Source organism: Poecilia mexicana, unplaced genomic scaffold (genome assembly GCF_051168715.1).
Source record: "Poecilia mexicana isolate PSO_F unplaced genomic scaffold, ASM5116871v1 scaffold_2, whole genome shotgun sequence".
Lineage (NCBI taxonomy): Eukaryota > Metazoa > Chordata > Actinopteri > Cyprinodontiformes > Poeciliidae > Poecilia > Poecilia mexicana.
In genome coordinates, this window is record NW_028263371.1 from 1,125,097 (window position 1) to 1,143,886 (window position 18,790).

General features: G+C 37.4%; 1 protein-coding gene across 1 annotated transcript in view; it reads right to left on the minus strand.

Annotated features, from left to right (window-relative positions):
• Nucleotides 1-18,790, minus strand: part of sorbs2a (sorbin and SH3 domain containing 2a) — a 58,881-nt gene that overhangs the window by 28,790 nt on the left and 11,301 nt on the right. Inside the window, exons 3-9 of the mRNA XM_088008708.1 lie at nucleotides 12,118-12,173; nucleotides 11,094-11,179; nucleotides 9,121-9,147; nucleotides 7,217-7,341; nucleotides 4,859-5,287; nucleotides 1,887-2,013; nucleotides 487-662 (exon numbers count right to left, since the gene is read on the minus strand). Of these exons, the coding sequence (XP_087864834.1) occupies nucleotides 487-662; nucleotides 1,887-2,013; nucleotides 4,859-5,287; nucleotides 7,217-7,341; nucleotides 9,121-9,147; nucleotides 11,094-11,179; nucleotides 12,118-12,173 (1,026 nt within the window). The remainder of the gene's footprint in view (nucleotides 1-486; nucleotides 663-1,886; nucleotides 2,014-4,858; nucleotides 5,288-7,216; nucleotides 7,342-9,120; nucleotides 9,148-11,093; nucleotides 11,180-12,117; nucleotides 12,174-18,790) is intronic.

The window sequence follows — 18,790 nt, forward strand, 5'->3', positions numbered from 1 at the left end:
AACAGAGTGGCCACAAAAATGTCTGCTTGCTCACAACAAGGAGCATCTGTTTTTTTTTGTTTTTTTTTCCTTTTCTGCCCAACTTCCCTCTGCATCTTTTCCTCATGTCTGTTCTCTCCATTCTGTACCTCTGTGGTGCGGCATGTCAGCAGTCAATGCTTCTTCTCAAGAAGCTGACAACTGACTGAAGTGTTAATACATGAAAAAACCTGAACGGAGAGGACACTCTTTCACAAGTAAAGAGCAACAGAGTAAGTTCATCTTCATAACTAGTACAAAGAGAAAGAGCAAAAGAGATACTTCAACAAAGATAGTTGGACTCAGATGGGGCCTTTAATAAGGGTTCCAGTTCCAGCCAGCTGAGAGTAATCCTCTCTATTTTAGCTTATCACATGAAGACAGCTCAAAATGGGTCAGAAGACACTAAGGTTACATCTCTGGACCTGATTAAAATAGTCTTTAGGCTCTTTGGTCATGTGACCTCACCGTGCGAATGGCAATAGGGATGCCAGACTCATCCACAGGTCCAATGCCTTCGTAGTGCGGGGCTTTAACAATGGACACCTTCTTTTCTTCTTCTGAGAAGCGAGCGAGGGGCACTGTGCTGCTGATGCTGGTGCAACCTGAAACCACAGACTCCCTGGTGACCGATTCACTGCCCTCTGGTTACAAAAATGGAAAGGAGACAGACACGTAAATTAGTCTTTGTTATAGTCAAGAAAATTCTTGTGTTTTGGTTAGTGGTGCACCGATTGCAGTTTTTTGGCCAATCGCCGATTACCAATCTTCAAAAGGCCTGACCTGCCAGTACAATTTTTTTGTCTGAAATGTCACTAAGTATAGCAAGAAAGTCACTGGGTGGGTAACAGTGGGGTGACTATAGTTAATTGCAAATGTGCAGATATGACCTGGTGGGCCGGTATGTCAGACTCAAACCTCTCTCACAGAGAAGCAAAACAGAACAGTGGTTCATTTTTAGGCCTTTGCTAATAAGATCGGCTTCATATACAAGTATCGGCTGACCACCGATCTCCAAAATTAAGGAAATTGGCGCCAATACATTGATTAGTTGATAAATCGACTTGCGGATATATCGGTGCACCCCTGGTTTTGGTCTTCTACTACTAAATATATTTACTTTCCATGCGCTCATTAAGGACATAATGTGGATATCCTCTAATCAACACGGGATCTAACAGAGGCTTACTTTCCATAAATGTGGCCAAAGGTACAGTGTCTTCAACTGACAGAATCAAAACCTGGTTCCTTTTCCTGAGTGATGGTCTGCAACTGCCAGTTTTTCTCTGCTGGCTTAAAAAGGACTCATTAGACTGACGGACCAAAAAAGGGGAGACTTCTCGAAAACATACATATTTTAGATCCAAATGCTTTCAAAAGAATGATTTAATGGTCAACCCAGACTGAGCTATCTGGCCTTAATAATAACAGGTACGTTTTGAATCTCAAGTCAATCTTACTTTTTAAGTATAGTAGCAGCAGCATCAGGCAGTGGGACTGCTTTGCTAACGGTGATACTGGTGGATAGAACAACGGCAGACAATCTCCACATTCATCAACTTCACTTCCAACCATTCGGTAGACAGCAGAATAAATAAAGAATTGGGGCCAAGATCCCAAAGATGGTACCTGGTCAACATAAAGCTTGTGGAATGGGCTTCCTGAAGTCCCAGTCAATAATAAATTCAAGTAATTAATTATTTATTTAGATCCAGATCATTATTTAGGCCTAATTGCAACTCTACTGATGGAAGTGTTAAGCTGCAGTCACTGATTTAGGCCTGACAGAAGGAATTTAGGTGAATCAATTTACCTTTAAGTGAACTGACTAAACATAAAAAGAAGCTGACCAAAGAACAGTGACTCACCTGAGCTCCTGCTGTGTCTCTGGAGGCCTGTGTGGAGTGATGGAGGAGGAGGAGGATATGACGGTGGAGACATGGGCCTCTGTGGATGGCTGGTACTTCCATTCATTGCATGAGAAAGAATCTGACCCTACGAGTGACCCACAAGCCAGAAAATGAAGCAACATGTTAAAAACATTGCCAGCAATGTAAAACATTTTATGAAAAGTGTAAACTCATAGAATAAGAGTAAAACACACAAAGATAACGTCTAAAGAAAAAAAACTCAACATGTTACACAAGAACAGTTGGACAAGTAGCAACAGAAGAAATTAGATGTAAAGTTATTTACACAAATAACTAATTCAGTAACTCTCTGTTGTTAGATAGGGAAGTCTGATTTATTGGAATTTTATGACATGAAATATAAAAACACCAACAATAAACAAAGACAACTCATTCACAAACATCTCTATTATAAATGAGTTAATGAAAGCAGGACAGCAGACATGGCCTGAGGAGAATGGGAGGCTTTGGTTAAAATAAATAAAAGTGCTCCCCCATTCAAAGAGACATTGAAATAAAATATTTAATCTCCCAAAGAAAGAGCAGTTAAAGTAACAGCGCTGGGGTTTCAAAGCAAGAAGGGAAAAGTTCATATTCAACCGAGCCTTGTCCAGTTCTATGTCTTCTGTTCATCTGGATCTTTGTGGAAGGCAATCTAAATGTGTTAGCGCTGTGGATATTTCTCACCTCATTAACCTGATGGATGCTGCAAGTACGAGACTCAGAATTACAAGTGATGGCACAATGCAACTATGAGCTCACACAATAGATGCAAACCTAATAGCTCGGGAAATGTCAGATGAAGTAATGAAGCTAAATTCAAAATGACTGTTGAGTTTCAATAACTGTCTTTGTTGTAGGACTGTAAAATGAACGGACTGTTTTATGCTACGTACAGAGCTCTGCACATTTATTGGCACCTCTAATTAAACACAACTGAATTAAATTTATCTGATTTTGGAAGTAGCTTGATGTCACACTGAAAAACTCATGCAATGGCAGTGCTACACTGCTGCCTCAGCTTTACTTGATGTCAAGTGATAGTCTGAGATCCAGAGGCGGTCCGCGCATCGTGTGAGGTGAGACGCCCCCCCTCCACAAGATGCCGCCCTTGTCGCCCATAAACCATCACTGCTGTGAATGATAAAAATTGAGCTATTTGGTTTCTTTAAGTACTACAAATATTTGTGCCCCATCAGTTTGCTTGTATTTTTCCCTCATCTTGTTCCTCAATATTTAGATTTTGGAAGGAATTAAAGGAAGAAAAAACATAGCAAAATATTGCAAAAATATACCCAGGACACTGAAGCCAATAAATGTAAGAATATTGGCTAGAATGTTTTAATGTGAGGAAAGTGAGTTGAGTTTGTGACTAACTCCATGCATGTGAAATAAAAATAATTATTTAAAAAAGTCTGCTGGTAACAGCTTAAAATAAAGTGCTTCAATCTGCTTGATTGGAAAGGTCAGTGTAGCACATTAATAACAAGAGGCTCTTAAATTAACATGCTGGTTGAGCTTTATTAAAGAATATTTTAGGAATCAAACTATCAGGACAGAAAATTACTTCTGCAATTTGAATAATAGTGTGAAAAAATGCTTCATATTCAGTTCCAAAAGCCATAATGTGATCCTGAAGTGGTGTTTTTATGTTAACACAATGCAATACAATGCTCTTTTGTTTTGCTTAGTCTTTTGCTAGACTCAGAACGTTACGTTTCCCCAGACAAACAGTAATTACTAACTAAGGGAAACTGCTTTGCTTGGTAAATTATCACCATGTTGGGCAACTTGCCAGCTGACGTCACCACAGAGATAATTGTCACATCATAGTAATCTGCTGTGTTTACAAGCTGGGATGAACTCCAGAGAAAAGCATCTGTTAAATACCACTGGGTCATTATGAGGAAGATAATAGTTCATGTCAGTATCGTGGCAGGCCGCACATAATTCAAGGTTCGTCAAAGATCATCAGGGAACTCCTTGTGTTCCTTACTGATAATTTTTTTCATCTTCACTCTTGCAGAGTGAAACCATTTTAACTAGTTTGCCATTGGGTGATCAATAGAAACATGCAATAAATGGTAAAGAATATTATTTCAGTAATCAGGACAGATGGCATGAGAGGACAGAAATCTCTGCTAAGTTTAGGAAAGTGACTCAGCCACCCAGGAAGACAATACATCCATTAATCTGCTGTGATGACTGAAGTGAGAAGAAGGTCACCTTCTAAAACATCAAGAAGGATGTTCTAAAACATCCTTCTTGATGTGTTAGAAGTCACAGGATCTAAAACACAAGATAGAAATTAACACCTGAAACCTATGTTATGCTGTTTGCCTCTGTCAGTGGGGGATGGCCATTTGATCCGTCATCTAACTTTGTTTTAAGCTGTTTGGCACAGGATATTTTGTACTGACTATAGGTCACTTTATACACACGTTTTACAGTTTTAGCTTTGAATATTCAGATTAACAGCACTGTTTTCCCTGTAAAAACATATTTAAATTTTAACCCCATTTGGATTTTTTTTGTCATAAAGCTGGTGGTGGTATTGCTCTTGCACACCAAATGTGCAGGAAAGTTTGGCGTTCATATGCTGGAGCAAACAAAATGTAATAGGACAAATGGAGCTAATTTTATTCTGAAATACGACAAAAGAAAAAGGAAAAGGATGCTGAAGCTGACATTAACCTAAAGCTGACATAAATACATCCACATAAGCAAAAAGAAACAACACTGAATTGAATTTTGACATCTGATAGGTGAAGACCAGTTAATGGTTAGTGAAAGTAAAATAAAAATGAAAAAAAGAAATGTAGTAATCACACACATTTTTCAGTTTAGTCATTAAAATGATTAGGTGGAAGAGAAGGGACACTTTTTTAATGTAATGAAATGTTACAGAGGTGGCTTGTTCAGATAATTACATTAGTGACAGTAGCTGCTGCAGCAGTGGAACCCACAGAGGTTGTTAGCACATCATCAGGCCCAGCAGTGGATATGTAGGTAGAGACATGGCTGAGCGTGGGCGAAGGCGTGGGTGAGGCGCCAGGTGAGTCCAGGCTACAGATCTGAAGCTCATCAAGCAGACCCGCCGTGGATGACGAGTAGTGGCTGAGCGCCGACACTGTCACGGGGGAAGTCGCCGGTGACACACAGCTACCAATGCTCATGCTGCTGAAAGAGGCAATGCTCTGCCCACTGATTGCTCCAGTTTTCATAACAGCTCTGCTAGGAACATACGGGGTGGGTGACGATAAGGCCTTGGGCATTAAGCTGGATGGGTAGTTGAGTGATTCGGAGCTCTGGCAGCGACAGGGGGAGTGTCGTGCTGAAGGGTCAGGGGAAGGAGGCCCCTGGTGTTGGAGTAAGAGCAAATTGGTGGGAAAAGGAGGAAAGGAGGCGAATGCTTAGTTACATCACTTATTAGCCAGCGAATCAAAAGGCGGTGGTGGTGTGACAAAACAATTCACGGTTGGCTGATGGTAAATTCAAGCTGCAGCAATGTCTTTCAAAACATAAAAAAGGCTGTAAATTAAAGACGCATCATTAGTATAAGTTTAGTGATGAACATTAAGTGATTTTTCCTGTCAATGAGATAAATATCTACTAAAAGAAACATTTGGTTAATGTCACACATACAATAAGCATGATTACATATCACAGTTTTGTTGGTCAAATGGAAGCATCAAGACTAGACAACTAAACGCAGCAGACAAGTTATATACAAAACCCATCAAAATACATTCCATTTATTTATAAAGAATGTCAGAGGACAAAAATGTGACTTTTTACCTACTGATCAGAGCTCAAGGACTGGATCAGGATCCTGATCTAGGCATGTTCAACTGACTGGTATTGAGAGTCCTTGACAGAGTTAAACTACTGTTACCTGTTGCTACAATGTTTGTGAAGGTATGTCTGCTTTTATGATGTTCAAAGGACATTAAGGCTGTTAACTGTAGAAGCTAAAAGGATACGGTGTTGTTCAGAACATCCCTTCACTGGTGAGTCAGTGGGTGTAATACTGATGAGATATAGTGTTATTTAATGCAATTTTGACATTGACTGTATTATTTTTAACAGGGTATTTGGGGCTCTGGTTTTGGAAAAGTGCTAACTGTAAATGACTTGGACCACTATAAGTGACAATAATATATAAGGATATCTCTACTTTTATCACATAGCTCTAAATTTGGCATTTGACAAATGGTACCTTGACCATATGTTTTGTGTAAAATCATCTAACGCAAACAAATGTGTAGCCATTTAGTCACTCTTGATGCTACCAACGTCCAAACACTTGTGCTTGACTGCAAAGACTAAGTAGTCACTGAGGATCTTGCTCTAATTACACAGCATAGTCAGGTATGTACCAACAGTTGTGCAGGCGAAGGTCTTGGTGGAATAGTAGGAGGAAGCATTGTCATCTTCACTTGCGTTGAGGTCTGATCTGGATCTTGATCTGGAACCTTCACCTCCACTCTTGGATTTGAAGCCAAAGCTGCTGGATTTTTTAGATTTTCTGCATTTAAGTGGACATAAACTGAAGCCGTCTGTGATGGGGGTTGGGGTGTGTTTGAAACTATTTGTGGAGGTGGAGAAGATGGTGAGAGGGAGCCTGAGGTCAGGATCTTGGAATGGGCTTCAAATTGAGGGTTAACGTGATCAGGGGGGTCAGGGATAGTGACAGGGGTTAGTTTAAGTGAAGAAACCTTACGTTTCTGTGTGCTGGTAGTGGCAGAGGCACTGAGGTTGCTTATATTATTTGCAGCTGTGGACTGATTAACCTGCTGGACTGAATTTCCACTGGTCTCTGAGTAAGAGTAAGAGGATGTGCTGCTAACCGTGTAGGATTCTTTTAATACAGCTTTATCGTTCTTTGTGAATGTTAGCCTTCTAGAACTTAAGTCATTAGGCAGATCAATGATTGAGTTGAATTCCGATGGGTTGGTGCCAATGGACAAGAGGTTAAAGCTCTCTCTCCTGGGGGGTGGCTGTGGCAAGGGACTGACATCCTTGTTAGCCAATCAGAAGCAAAAGTCGGCGTAAGTTCAAACAACAAGAATAGGAAAAATAATCAGCACAAATAAATCCATTGTGACGTTGTTTCAAGAATGTGCTTACGAATCCAAAAATGATTTTACAGGATTTACTCATTTCCAACTATAATGGATTTTTACCAGCCAAGAACATTAAGAGTCCAAGACAATTAAAAATGTCTTCTTACAACCTGTAGTCAGCTAAAATAATTCTAAAGCCAGCCTAGAGTAAGAGCAGATTACCTGTGTGGGAGACTTTTTGTCCTGTAGGTTGGGTCTGACACTCCGAAATCCTTTGGCAGCAAGAGATGAACTGCTGGCATCTCCATTCTTCAAACCATCAGTAGCGCTCCGGGACCGCCAAGAATCTGTAGATTATAATAATATGGTCTGGATAGTGCTTTATTTTACATCTGTTTAGTTATATTAGAGACATTTAATAGTTTCTTTGATCATGTTTAGATCTGCACAATATATTAGGAATATGTTACCATCGTAATATCTGTCTGTACAATATTCATATCATAAAGGATTGTTTGAAGCCAGCTGGACAGAGTCTAACAGCAGCAGAAGTTCACACTGGATACAAACAATTTTGCCCAAAATGCTAAAGGTCACAGACTAATGGAAGCACAGATGCGAACAAGAGGAAAGAAGAAAGCAGGCGTTATGGCCAGGATGGTGGCTAGATATGGGTTGGTATGAAATTATGACAACATGATGATAATGTCATGGTTTTGCAGTATCATGCTTTTATGATTATAGCTCTAAAATGTGTTATTTTGCATTTTCTTTAGAATGCTTTGATGTGAATGCATAGATGATTTGATTCTTAAATATTTGCTGAATTGTGGGCTTATCTTCAGCCTTTGACATGACCTGTTGCTGCCAGAACCACTAATGTTCTAAAAGAACAGAAAGGACAGACATGAATGTAACTGGAATTTCATATTAGCCTATTACACAACTAAGTTATATCTAGCTTACATCTAATAGGATAACTGCATTTCCATTGCTTTGACAGATAAGACAAATTAAGTTATACTGCTCAACAACAGTTGTCTTTATACTGGCTTAATGCATCAGGTTGGGAGTTGTGTGGGAAACACTCATGAATTGACTGACTGAAGGAATTTGTCACTGTAAATGTGCGGAATTGCTACACTTGACAATAAAATTTCAACCATTTGTGGACAATCACAGAAAACACAGAATACATTGGGCTCAATGTTTTGGGCTCAACCACAGAGAATGTTGGAGCAGTTTTATGTTTTGCCACCCTCCCTCATAACTGCCTAAAAATAAAAAAAGAAGAACATGGTAGAGTGAAAGGAGAAAATGAGTACAACAGCGTAAGAAGAAATTGTGGATAAGAAGGAAAATCACATAAGTTTGGCAGTATTTTTGATATTTAAAACAAAAAAAAAAATCAATAATAATCAACACTGACTATGAAATGCTTATAAGTTTTTCAGCCTATCAGCCAGCCCTAATTTAAATTATGTCTTGAAAAATTCGGTAACACTTTATTTGAAGGGGGTTGAATAAGACTGACATGACACTTTCATAAACATGACATAACACCTGTCATGAACATGAGTAAGTCTTCATGAATATTTATGACTGTTGTCAAAAAGCGTCATTTGGTAAATTATGACACTTTTATACAAAGTTGACATTATTCAAAATGTCTTTGTTATGACATCTTGACATTAACCAAGAAATCATTACTGTTTAAACTTTACCTTTAATAACATAAAGTTACCTCATTTTTAAAGTGCAATCAGTAATACTTTTATAACAAATTTATATCAGTAATGTTTTGTTGGTTAATGTCAAGTTGTCATAACAAAGACATTTTGAATAATGTCAACTTTGTATTAAAAGTCATAATTTACCGAATGACACTTTATGACAACAGTCATAAATATTCATGAAGGCTTATTCATGTTCATGACAGATGTTATGTCATGTTTATGACAGTGTCATGTCAGTCTTATTCAACCCCCTTCAAATAAAGTGTTACCAAAAATTCTGTATATATCGCAGAGGGAAAGAAAAAAACTACAGTATTTTTTTCCGGTATTGTGCAGCCCTACTCATGTTCATTGATAAGATTGTTTTGACCAGAAAGTCCAGTCACTTACCAAACTCTGATGAGTGAGAATCATTAGCTGGGAAACAGAGAAGAGTAAACATAATAAGTAATGTCTCCTTGAGTGGCTGGGTTGTATTATGTCCCTAAAACAGTGGATGAATGAAATATAATGACATGTAAATAAGAAATTAGCTCACAAACTACAAGAATGTTTAGTGCTTCATAGACACACACTGTAGTGAACAAAGGGATGTAATATCAGAACATACCAGAGAACAGAAAATCAATTCATTTTATATTACACTAATTATACTATTGTGATGCAGTTATATCCAATATAACAGTATTGGATAAAAAGTCCATATTTCAATTTGGAAAACATACTTAATAATAATCTTATTGTCCACATGTGGAAATCTGTCTTTGGCTTTTTATGGTGGTTAAAACACAGTATATGATAAATAAAAAATAAAATAAAATTGACACCAAATACTTTATTTTATAATTGCAGTTTGCTTTACATATGTGTGGAACAAGAAACCACAGAACCCAAAATTCAATGTTTTGGGCTCAGTCACAGAGTTACAAAGACTTGAGAAGATTAGTTCATGTGAATATCATTTAAGCAAAACCTCCTCTGACACAGACAACCCATCATTTGCCAGTAAAAAATCTGGTTAATTCCATTTCTGTTCTTCAAATTCATAAATTACATAAGATACAATGCATTAACATTTCCACAGACTCTGTTCACATCAGGATGAAGGCCATAACACAATACAAGAAATAAAGTGGAATTTGAATGGTCTTGAGAGCAGCCATATCCAACCTTTTAATGCTCTCAACCACACTGCAAAAAACAGGGTAAACTAACAAAAATTAAGTGTTAAATGTGGATGCAAATCTGTCCACAACACTTTTATTACTAATATTATTTCCTTTATTTTGAAGTCAATATCATTAATTTCCTGATTTCAGTAAGCAGCCTCATTGTCCTACAGCTGTACAGCACTGTTAGACTCTACCCCACTAAACAGAGTTTAAAAAAAATATTGGCCAAAGAATCTTCTGAAGTCAAAGTTAAGATGATGTACTATGATTATGGAAAACAAATGGACTTGTCAGGAAACACAACGATTATTTACAGTTTTAGACTAAACATACAGTAAAATAATAAAGATCTTGCTCATATTTGATACGTTTTTTCAGTTATTTCATTTTATGGTTAAGGAACAATATCTACCAGTATTTATTATTAAATTTATAATTAGATCTCATCATGTGGCTGCAATAAACAATTAAACTCTCCAACCCAGTACTAAGCTCAAACACCTTCCATATTCAGACATGGACAAAATAGTGGGTACTCTCTGCTAATGAAAGAGAAAAAAACACAATGGTCACTGAAATAACTTGGAACAGACAAAAAAAATTCTAAAAATTAACCAATGAGAATCAGACATTACTTATGGAATGTGGTTCAACTGAATCATTCAAAAAAAGAAAAAAACAACTAAAGAAATAGGCCTTTAATAAAAATGGTGTTTCTGATTCAAAAAGAGGGCACAAACTGATGGTGGAAGTGCAGACACTGTGATTTTTTTAAATTATTATTATTTGCTATGATTAAACCATGTCTGAAAAGTTATGGTGAGGCTGTAAGGTGCTTCAAATATTAGAACTGCCACAGGCCACTAGAAGTGTAGCATATGAATATATTTAGCTCATTCATGTTTAAACTGCACAATGTGTTTTACAAATAAATGGAACATGGCACTACCAAGACATGTAGACCCATGTGACCATTTGAGTCAACTTTAAAAAATGTGTTATAAAAGTTTGAATTATAGTTTATTTAGAAAGCCAAGCATGCCCATAAAAAACATAACAGCAAACTACCATGCAATATCTTAGACATATTTTTGCTGACTCCAACCCCTTGAATAAGCTATAGTTTTAAAGTGTAGCAAAAAAGTTTCCCACTCAAAATTCAAATATCCGTGTGTTTGCAAGTGTTAGTACCTGTGGCCAAATTTGGTGAGCTCTGGACCCTCTTCATTGGAGAGAGTATGAGTGACAAGGCCACGGTTTTTCTTGCAAGTCCTCCACTATCTGAGAATTCCCAGCCAAGCCCGAGATCAATGAGCCAGAAGCAGAAGCACACATGCACATGCACGGTCGCAAAAACAACACACCAAAACACAAATATACACACACACACACAAAATGCAGTTAGAGCAAAGCACATGCATTTGAAGTGCATACTTTATTTCAATGCACACCAGCTTTTTGGATCTGCAGTAAGTATTTCTTGCAAGATTTAACATCCGTCGGTTTGTTTTGGTTCATTAGGTTTTGCTTACTTGCCACGACATAAATTCAAGAACATGATTGGTTTATATGCAGGGATCACAGATCCTTCTAAATTAGGTCAGAAATATCCAATGAGTGCTGAGAAAAAAATCTTGATCTTAATAATACTAATACAGTTCTCAAACAGTTACTGTATGTAAACAGAAATATATTTATCTTTACATGCTAAAACATACTAGGTTACCTTTTAATCTTTGCTAATTACATCCATTAAACAACCTCACTTCCTACAAACAAAGATGGATATTGTAGTTTTTTTCTCTGCAAAATCATTGTGTGCAAAGCTATTTACTGTTACCCTTTACACTACTAACAACGGTCCATTAATAAACGGAGTCAGGCCACCCGGCAGAACAGACACAGGTACATGTTGTGTTGAGACGTGTAGTTGATAGATTACTGATTAGTGGCTGACAGAGCTTTGTACAGTTATTATACTATGAAAACATAAGTTTTCACAAATGTCAGACTGCCTTTACAAAAGCTCCACAAAAAGCAGTGCACAACAAAAAGGTACACTTTTTATATTTATATTGACAACAATATTTATGCTTGCAAAGTAAAACAAAAAACATCTCACAATAAAAAAAAATATTGATCCAACTTTGGCATTGGAAGTAGGTTGATTCCACAATCTTTAAAACCATTTGCATGTCTGATTTTGTGTTCATACCTGTATTCATACTGAAGAGCACTTCTTACTGATCTACTGCAGGGGGACACACTGTCCTGCAAAACAAACAAGACTATTAAAGGATAGAGTCCCAACACAAATCATTTTGAAGCTTGAGAAACGTCGGTCTCTTTATTCAGACACACAGTCACAGCAAAGGATCAACTCTATCATATTATAATTTAATAATTTGGTAAACCAAAGAATTTTATGGTCATATACTTTACCATGAAAGAGAAAATCTGACAACCCCCAAACACTGATAGATGTTCTGAAAGGTACAGCCTTCTGGGTTCTTCTTTTACAGTTGGATTTTAACAAGACAGAATCAACCAAAAATACTGTGCACTCCTCCTGTCATAACATTGTTTTAATAAAAGTTACATACTGCTGCTTTCAATATATGTATTTATTTAGGATGTAAGTGGTAGCTCTACAACATTTACTACAACCCGTTAAGTTTCAAAGTTACAAATTCCTGAAAATATGAATGATGACTGTTTTTTACAGAGTGGAATATTCACAGGCAAATGTTGATTTGTATGTAAAAAATGGAAACAATGTTGCATGATTTACGTGATTTAAACCATTCACTATACTTTCTAAATCTCAATCAAGACAGATATCAGTCACACACGACATTAACGTTGGTTTCCCTCTGGCCACCTTCAGAGACGGCCATGGACATTAGTTTGTATTTTTGTTCCATAGTTTGAATTCAAAAAATTCAATAAATCCTAAGACAAGCAGCAGAGTCAATACCGAGAAACAGCAACAAAAAAAAAAGAAAAAAAAAAACTTTTGTAAACAGCATTGAGCTAGTCTCAACTAGTCTAAAACAATTAAACAGAAGAAAGATAAGGTTTATCTTTTAGTTGCCTTTTTTCTTTTACTTGCTGAATCGCCCCATTAATTTATTTTTTTTTAAACCAAATACTGTTTGGGTGAGCATGTTTTCTCTGTACTATGCAACATATTATTTACAAAATCTCTTTTAACGTGGAAAAGCTCAAAAATATTTATTCTTTATTTGTGTAGGATATTTGCAATCAGAAGGATTAGGGATTAAAATCTTTTGTCTTGAGTCAAGTCAAGATTTTTTGAATAACACATTTCGAGTGATTTAAATGATAAAAACATAATACAGTAACCAATTATGAAACAGTCAAACATTACATTTTAGCGACTAAGTGCTCAAACTGGGATGTTTAAAGTCCCTATCTTTCATACCTCTCTCATACTTCAACTAAGCTTATCATGTTTTGCAGATAAAATAACTCCACAAGAATCTGAAGCAGAGTCACGTCTTCCCTATTGATGTCAGAATGAAAAACTGATTACATGCATTTTAAGATGTAATGAAAGCAGATCAGGTTATGTCTTTTTTATCTTTACAAAAGCTTTACAAAAAGTAATGCAGGACACTTTTTTATATAAATAGTGGTAACATTAATTGTGCTTGCAAAGTAAAACAAAACACATCTCACAATAAAAAATATATTGATCCAACTTTGTCAACCGTCAGTAGGATGATTCCACAATCTTTAAAACTATTCACACGTCTGACCATCTTTCTCTGTGATGTGAATATTATCTGAAGCTTAATGCCAGGTGTGAATGGTGATTGTTTAGCTTGTCTACTCACATCTGAATCAGTCAGAGCACTTGTCAGTGTCTGACCTGAACTGGGTTAAAGAGAGAAATAATCCTAATTCAAGGTCCTGAATACTGAATGGTAAATCAGAGGTGAGCTGTAAGTAGAGCGCAGGTTCGAACCAGCAACCCACCAGTTGCAGGATGTATCCAAGCCTCCTGAGCCACAGTCACCACTTAGTGTCAAAATCACTGCAAAGTGTGTAAAGAACAACCGATACACATGTAACCTAACTGGGAGTAATATTGATGCAGATTACTATGTTGGGTTTAGCTTCATGAAGCTATTTTCCTTGAACTGTAGCTGAAAGGCACGCGATTAATGTGTGCAGGGTATACTTCAAAAGCTGAAGACCAGAACACACACTGCATTGCTGACTGAGTACATAATGCATAATGTCATCATGGGACTCTCAGCTTAGGGCACAAACAAGCAGCATCAACTCTATTGGCTGCCTTGAGGCACATATTTCTGTAAATAACATGGACTTACTACTAACATTGCATTACCCTGACACAATAACACAAATATTGATGTAATGTTTGTGAATGATGATATGAAGGAATTTCTAGTGTTAATGTATATAACCTCAGTTTCTCCAAAACATTATTTTCCACTGTATGTTGGACCTTTTAAATAAATATATTGGGGAGAAGAGAGGTTTCTTTAATGTTGGGCTTGAGCTTGCACTTTAAAAAAACAACCGATCCATGATTGTTTAAGCTGTCGTCACGTATTTGATGTTACACTACAAATTACCTCCATGCCAATAAATAGAAGCAGCAGGGATTTTCTGTAATGATGACAGAATGTACTCAGCACACACTCTATGACAAAGAATGACAAGTATTTCCAGACATTTGCTCCAACACTATGACACCCTGGGGCCTAATTTCACTTTGACAAGTAAAGTGCTAATAACCACGCCTGTCATTGGTGTTTATTTTGGAGGAGGTATGTAAACGTATCATGACATGAATGTATTGACCCCTAGTATTAGGCTGCAGCGATGAGTGGCACTGGATGGATGGCAGACCATTCTCATTTATTTAATCAGGATGACAACTTTCCAGACTGTCATTAATTAGACACAGGGGCCATTTCTGAGATACCACTTCTATCCTTCAGAACAATAAGGTATATTTATATATTACACTTGGAATGAAAACAGAAAAATTAGCAACACCTCTACATTTTCTTATTTTACATCACTTTATATACTTTTCATACTTTCACACAGGGAGTGTTTGCAAGCTTCACTCTCAGACCTGGTTTCAAAAAATGCCAGTGTAAGACACACTGATCATTGGAAACTTGCAAACGAGCAGCTGGATCACAAAGCATGTGGGCAATAGATGGTTCAGTTGGTAGATAATGCACACCATGTGCAGAGAAGAGGTGTAACATTACCAAAAACTCACATTATGGAACGAGACACGATACTGACATCATGTGAATGAGACGGGATGACATTTTAATATTACTTTTTCAAATCAAGATAAACTCAACAAACTGAGGTCTTCCTTTTTTTTCCCCCTTTCTTGAGACCTTAGGTCAATGCTTCAACTATGCCTTGTTTGCAGTATAACATCTACTGTTTCCCAGTTGCTGTTGATGGAATGTGCTGTAATAGTGATGTAGTTCAATGTACTCCTAAGATGTTCAGTGGTGCTTTCTACATCTTTCAGCATCTGAACAACGTGCAGTGCTAACATATTATTTGTGTCTTTCACTCTGTTGCCATTTACTGTTCCTACTGGAAGCCCAAAATGCAGCCAAACAGATGATTTAAGAGTAGTTTTATTACAACTTCATCAGACAAAGTCATGCCAATCATAACTGGCTGGTGCTTGCAACATAAAAGTCACCTCAACAAGAAACCTTGAGAAGTTCCAATATTGCAAGCTGTTGCACGACAAGTTCTTGTTACACTACTAGTCCAGAGACTGTAGTCCAGGGGTGGGCAACTCCAGGCCTCGAGGGCCAGTCTCCTGCAACTTATAGATGTGTCTCAACTTCAACACACCTGAGTCAAATAATGAGATCATTAGTCGGACTCTGGAGAACCTGACTGCACTTAAGAGGTGATTCAGCTATTGGATTCAAGTGTGTTGGACCAGGGAGACATGTAAGAGTTGCAGGACACCGGCCCTCGACGACCAGGATTGCCCACCCTTGCTGTAGTCTTTGAATCCATTATTATCCTGGTTCAATTCCTGGCCTGTGGCAGTTTGATGCATGATTCACTTTCTCTTTCCTCCCTACTACCTATCCAGTTGCTGCTAAATGAAGGCCACATGTGCCAAAAAAATCTTCGGAAAAAAACAAAAAAAAATCCAAGTTGCCTCTGAAGTATTAGCACTTTTTTCTTCATTATTTGACATCTTCAAGATGCAATCAACACCCCAGTGAATGATGTTATTTCTAGAAAAATTTTAGATCTGCATAAAGTCAGAAACAACAGGATATTCTCTGTTCTGGAAAGCTGACTGTAACTCAGCCCAGTTAACTCCACAATAAAAAACATTATCAAAGAAACAAACTGCATATATGTGCATGCACATACACACAACCCTAACCATTACTAGTACGTGCCAAACCCTATAGCTAACCTGAATTCAATTCACACCTTAATCCTAAAACTGACTCTAACCCTACAACAGCACTTCTTTTTCAGGGCCTGGACTTTGGGATTCATAAGGAACAGCAGCTCCTCATAATGGAATATTTGCTGGAAAAATTGGGTTTACAAGTTCACAAATGCTAAAACATGCAAACACACATATATTCTATTTCGACTTTAGGGGATATTATACTACCTTGTATTCATCGCCTTGACACATACTCTAAGCTTAACAAACCCAATCCCTCACACTAACCTTACCTTCAAAACTTGAATGATTTACATTTTGGAAATTTGCTTCTGACCAAAAAGATGGAGATACGTCTCCGTAACATGGCTGTAACTGATTTAGGTCCCCACAACATGAGCAACCCTCAGCCACACACACCCACATACACTCACACGGTCACACACACAAGAGTAAATCATGGCTCTGGCGTCGCAGGCTGTCTGCATCCAAATGATGGTCAGATTATGAGCAGCATCATGTTTCTTTGAGACAGATCCACGGCGACACAGCAGCTGCGACCATGGTGTAACGTTCGGGCAGCACACTTGAAGGAACCGCTCCAGCTTTAGAGCGCTTCCCATTTGTCCACACAGACTTCTGAAAGTCTTTCGAGAAAATCTGCGCAACCCTTTATAGACTCATTGGAAGATGTTTTTTGTAGTGCAAAACAATTTATTTTGTGTATCAGTGAGTGGGATAAATGCTTCATTATTATGCAGCTGATATATTGCCAACATGTTCATGGTATTATTTATAAGAAAAGAAGGAGGCACGAGTGTTGAGAGCAAAATTAAACTCTCTACCACTTTCAGTTATAAGATGCATGAAATGTATTTTCTAATAAGACTCATTCTTTTTAGTCTGCTGCTCCAAATCCGTTTGGAACTGCAAAGGTCAAAGCGTTTGGTAGGTCCACTTCCATGTCTGAAAGTTATTTTTTATTTTCTTACTTGGTTTATCCGCTGTCTATAATTTAGAAATTGGTGGGCCACTCTGGAGACTTGTGTGGATATAATTACTGACTGTAATAGCAGAGGGGTTTGCAAATACACAAGTAGGAGCTTTAAGCCAAAGAAATCTGTTAAGTGCAACCTCAAACCATCAAGATCCATTAATCTGCTGAGACCTGACTGCATATGTCTGTAGTAAAAAGCTTAACTTCCAGTATCAGAACTCTTAGTAACTACGCAGGAGAAAGAAAAAAAAAATAGTGCCTAGCAGTCACCACAACGTAATACCTGAGGTTTTCCTGCTACAGAGATGTGTTTTTTTTTTGTGTTTTTTTTTAAACCCATTGGAATTTTTGTTTTTGATTTCAACTTATCTCACAATGCACATTGCACGATCTGTAGCATTAGAGATGGTATAAAGAGATGCTAAAACAAACAATGAATCACAATAAACGAGTATCAAAACATTACCATGATGGGTAACCTCTCAGAATGAATCACAAAATCCTCAGGATGCTCGAAAGTGTTCAGACTAAAGATGGTCTCAGTTTCCTGACACTTGTCATCTGTGAATAATGATATCTGTCCTTGTGTTCTTAGTTTTTTGTTCTTTTTTTAGTGACCAATTCTGGTATTTTTCTGAAGGTGATGGGTAGATTTGACCAACCAACAAGCCGCAGTGGTTGGTCTATTTTATGAACAGGAGAATGGCTTTTAGTTTTGACAGATGAGTTATAGAGGGCAGCAATGCATTAAGTTGTGTAATATGTGTCATTCTACTCTTGTAGCACATATTGTAGTATATTGTAGTAATTTACGATATTCTTAGGAAAAAAGCAAACTAGTATTAGCCTGCCTTTCCTGTGAACCCCTCTATTTGCAAAGTGGAAGAGGGATGCACATTTACTCTTTATTATTAGCAGTAGTCCTTAAAACTGCTGTCACAGTGTTTCCTGTTGTGCCGTTTTTGCTGCCGTTGTGAAAACCATCTTTGAGGTCTGTGTTTTACTTTTCATGCACTCCTGTTCTGAATAGTGCATGAGAACTGGGCTCAAGGGTGTGGAATTTATAGTGTTTGGCTATGTCACGATAATAAAGATGTCATACTAGCGCTGAGAAAATAATGCATGTTATGTTAGTTATCGCGCTGTGTCATGATATTGGAGCATATCAGCTGACTAATTAACCAGGCTAATTAGGGTAATTTGATTAAGTTCCAACCTGTACTTGATTCCTTAACAGGTATGCTGCCTATACATTAATAAAAAAAGCAAAAAAAAGCAATCTTTTTATTTATATATATATATATATATATATATATCGTTACAAAGACATGATTTGTGCGCCTTTCTTCAGTCAGCTTGTGGAATGTTCAGAGCCAAAGGTAGGAGAGGAAAGTGGCATTTGATGTACACCTGGTTACTAGGAATTCAAAA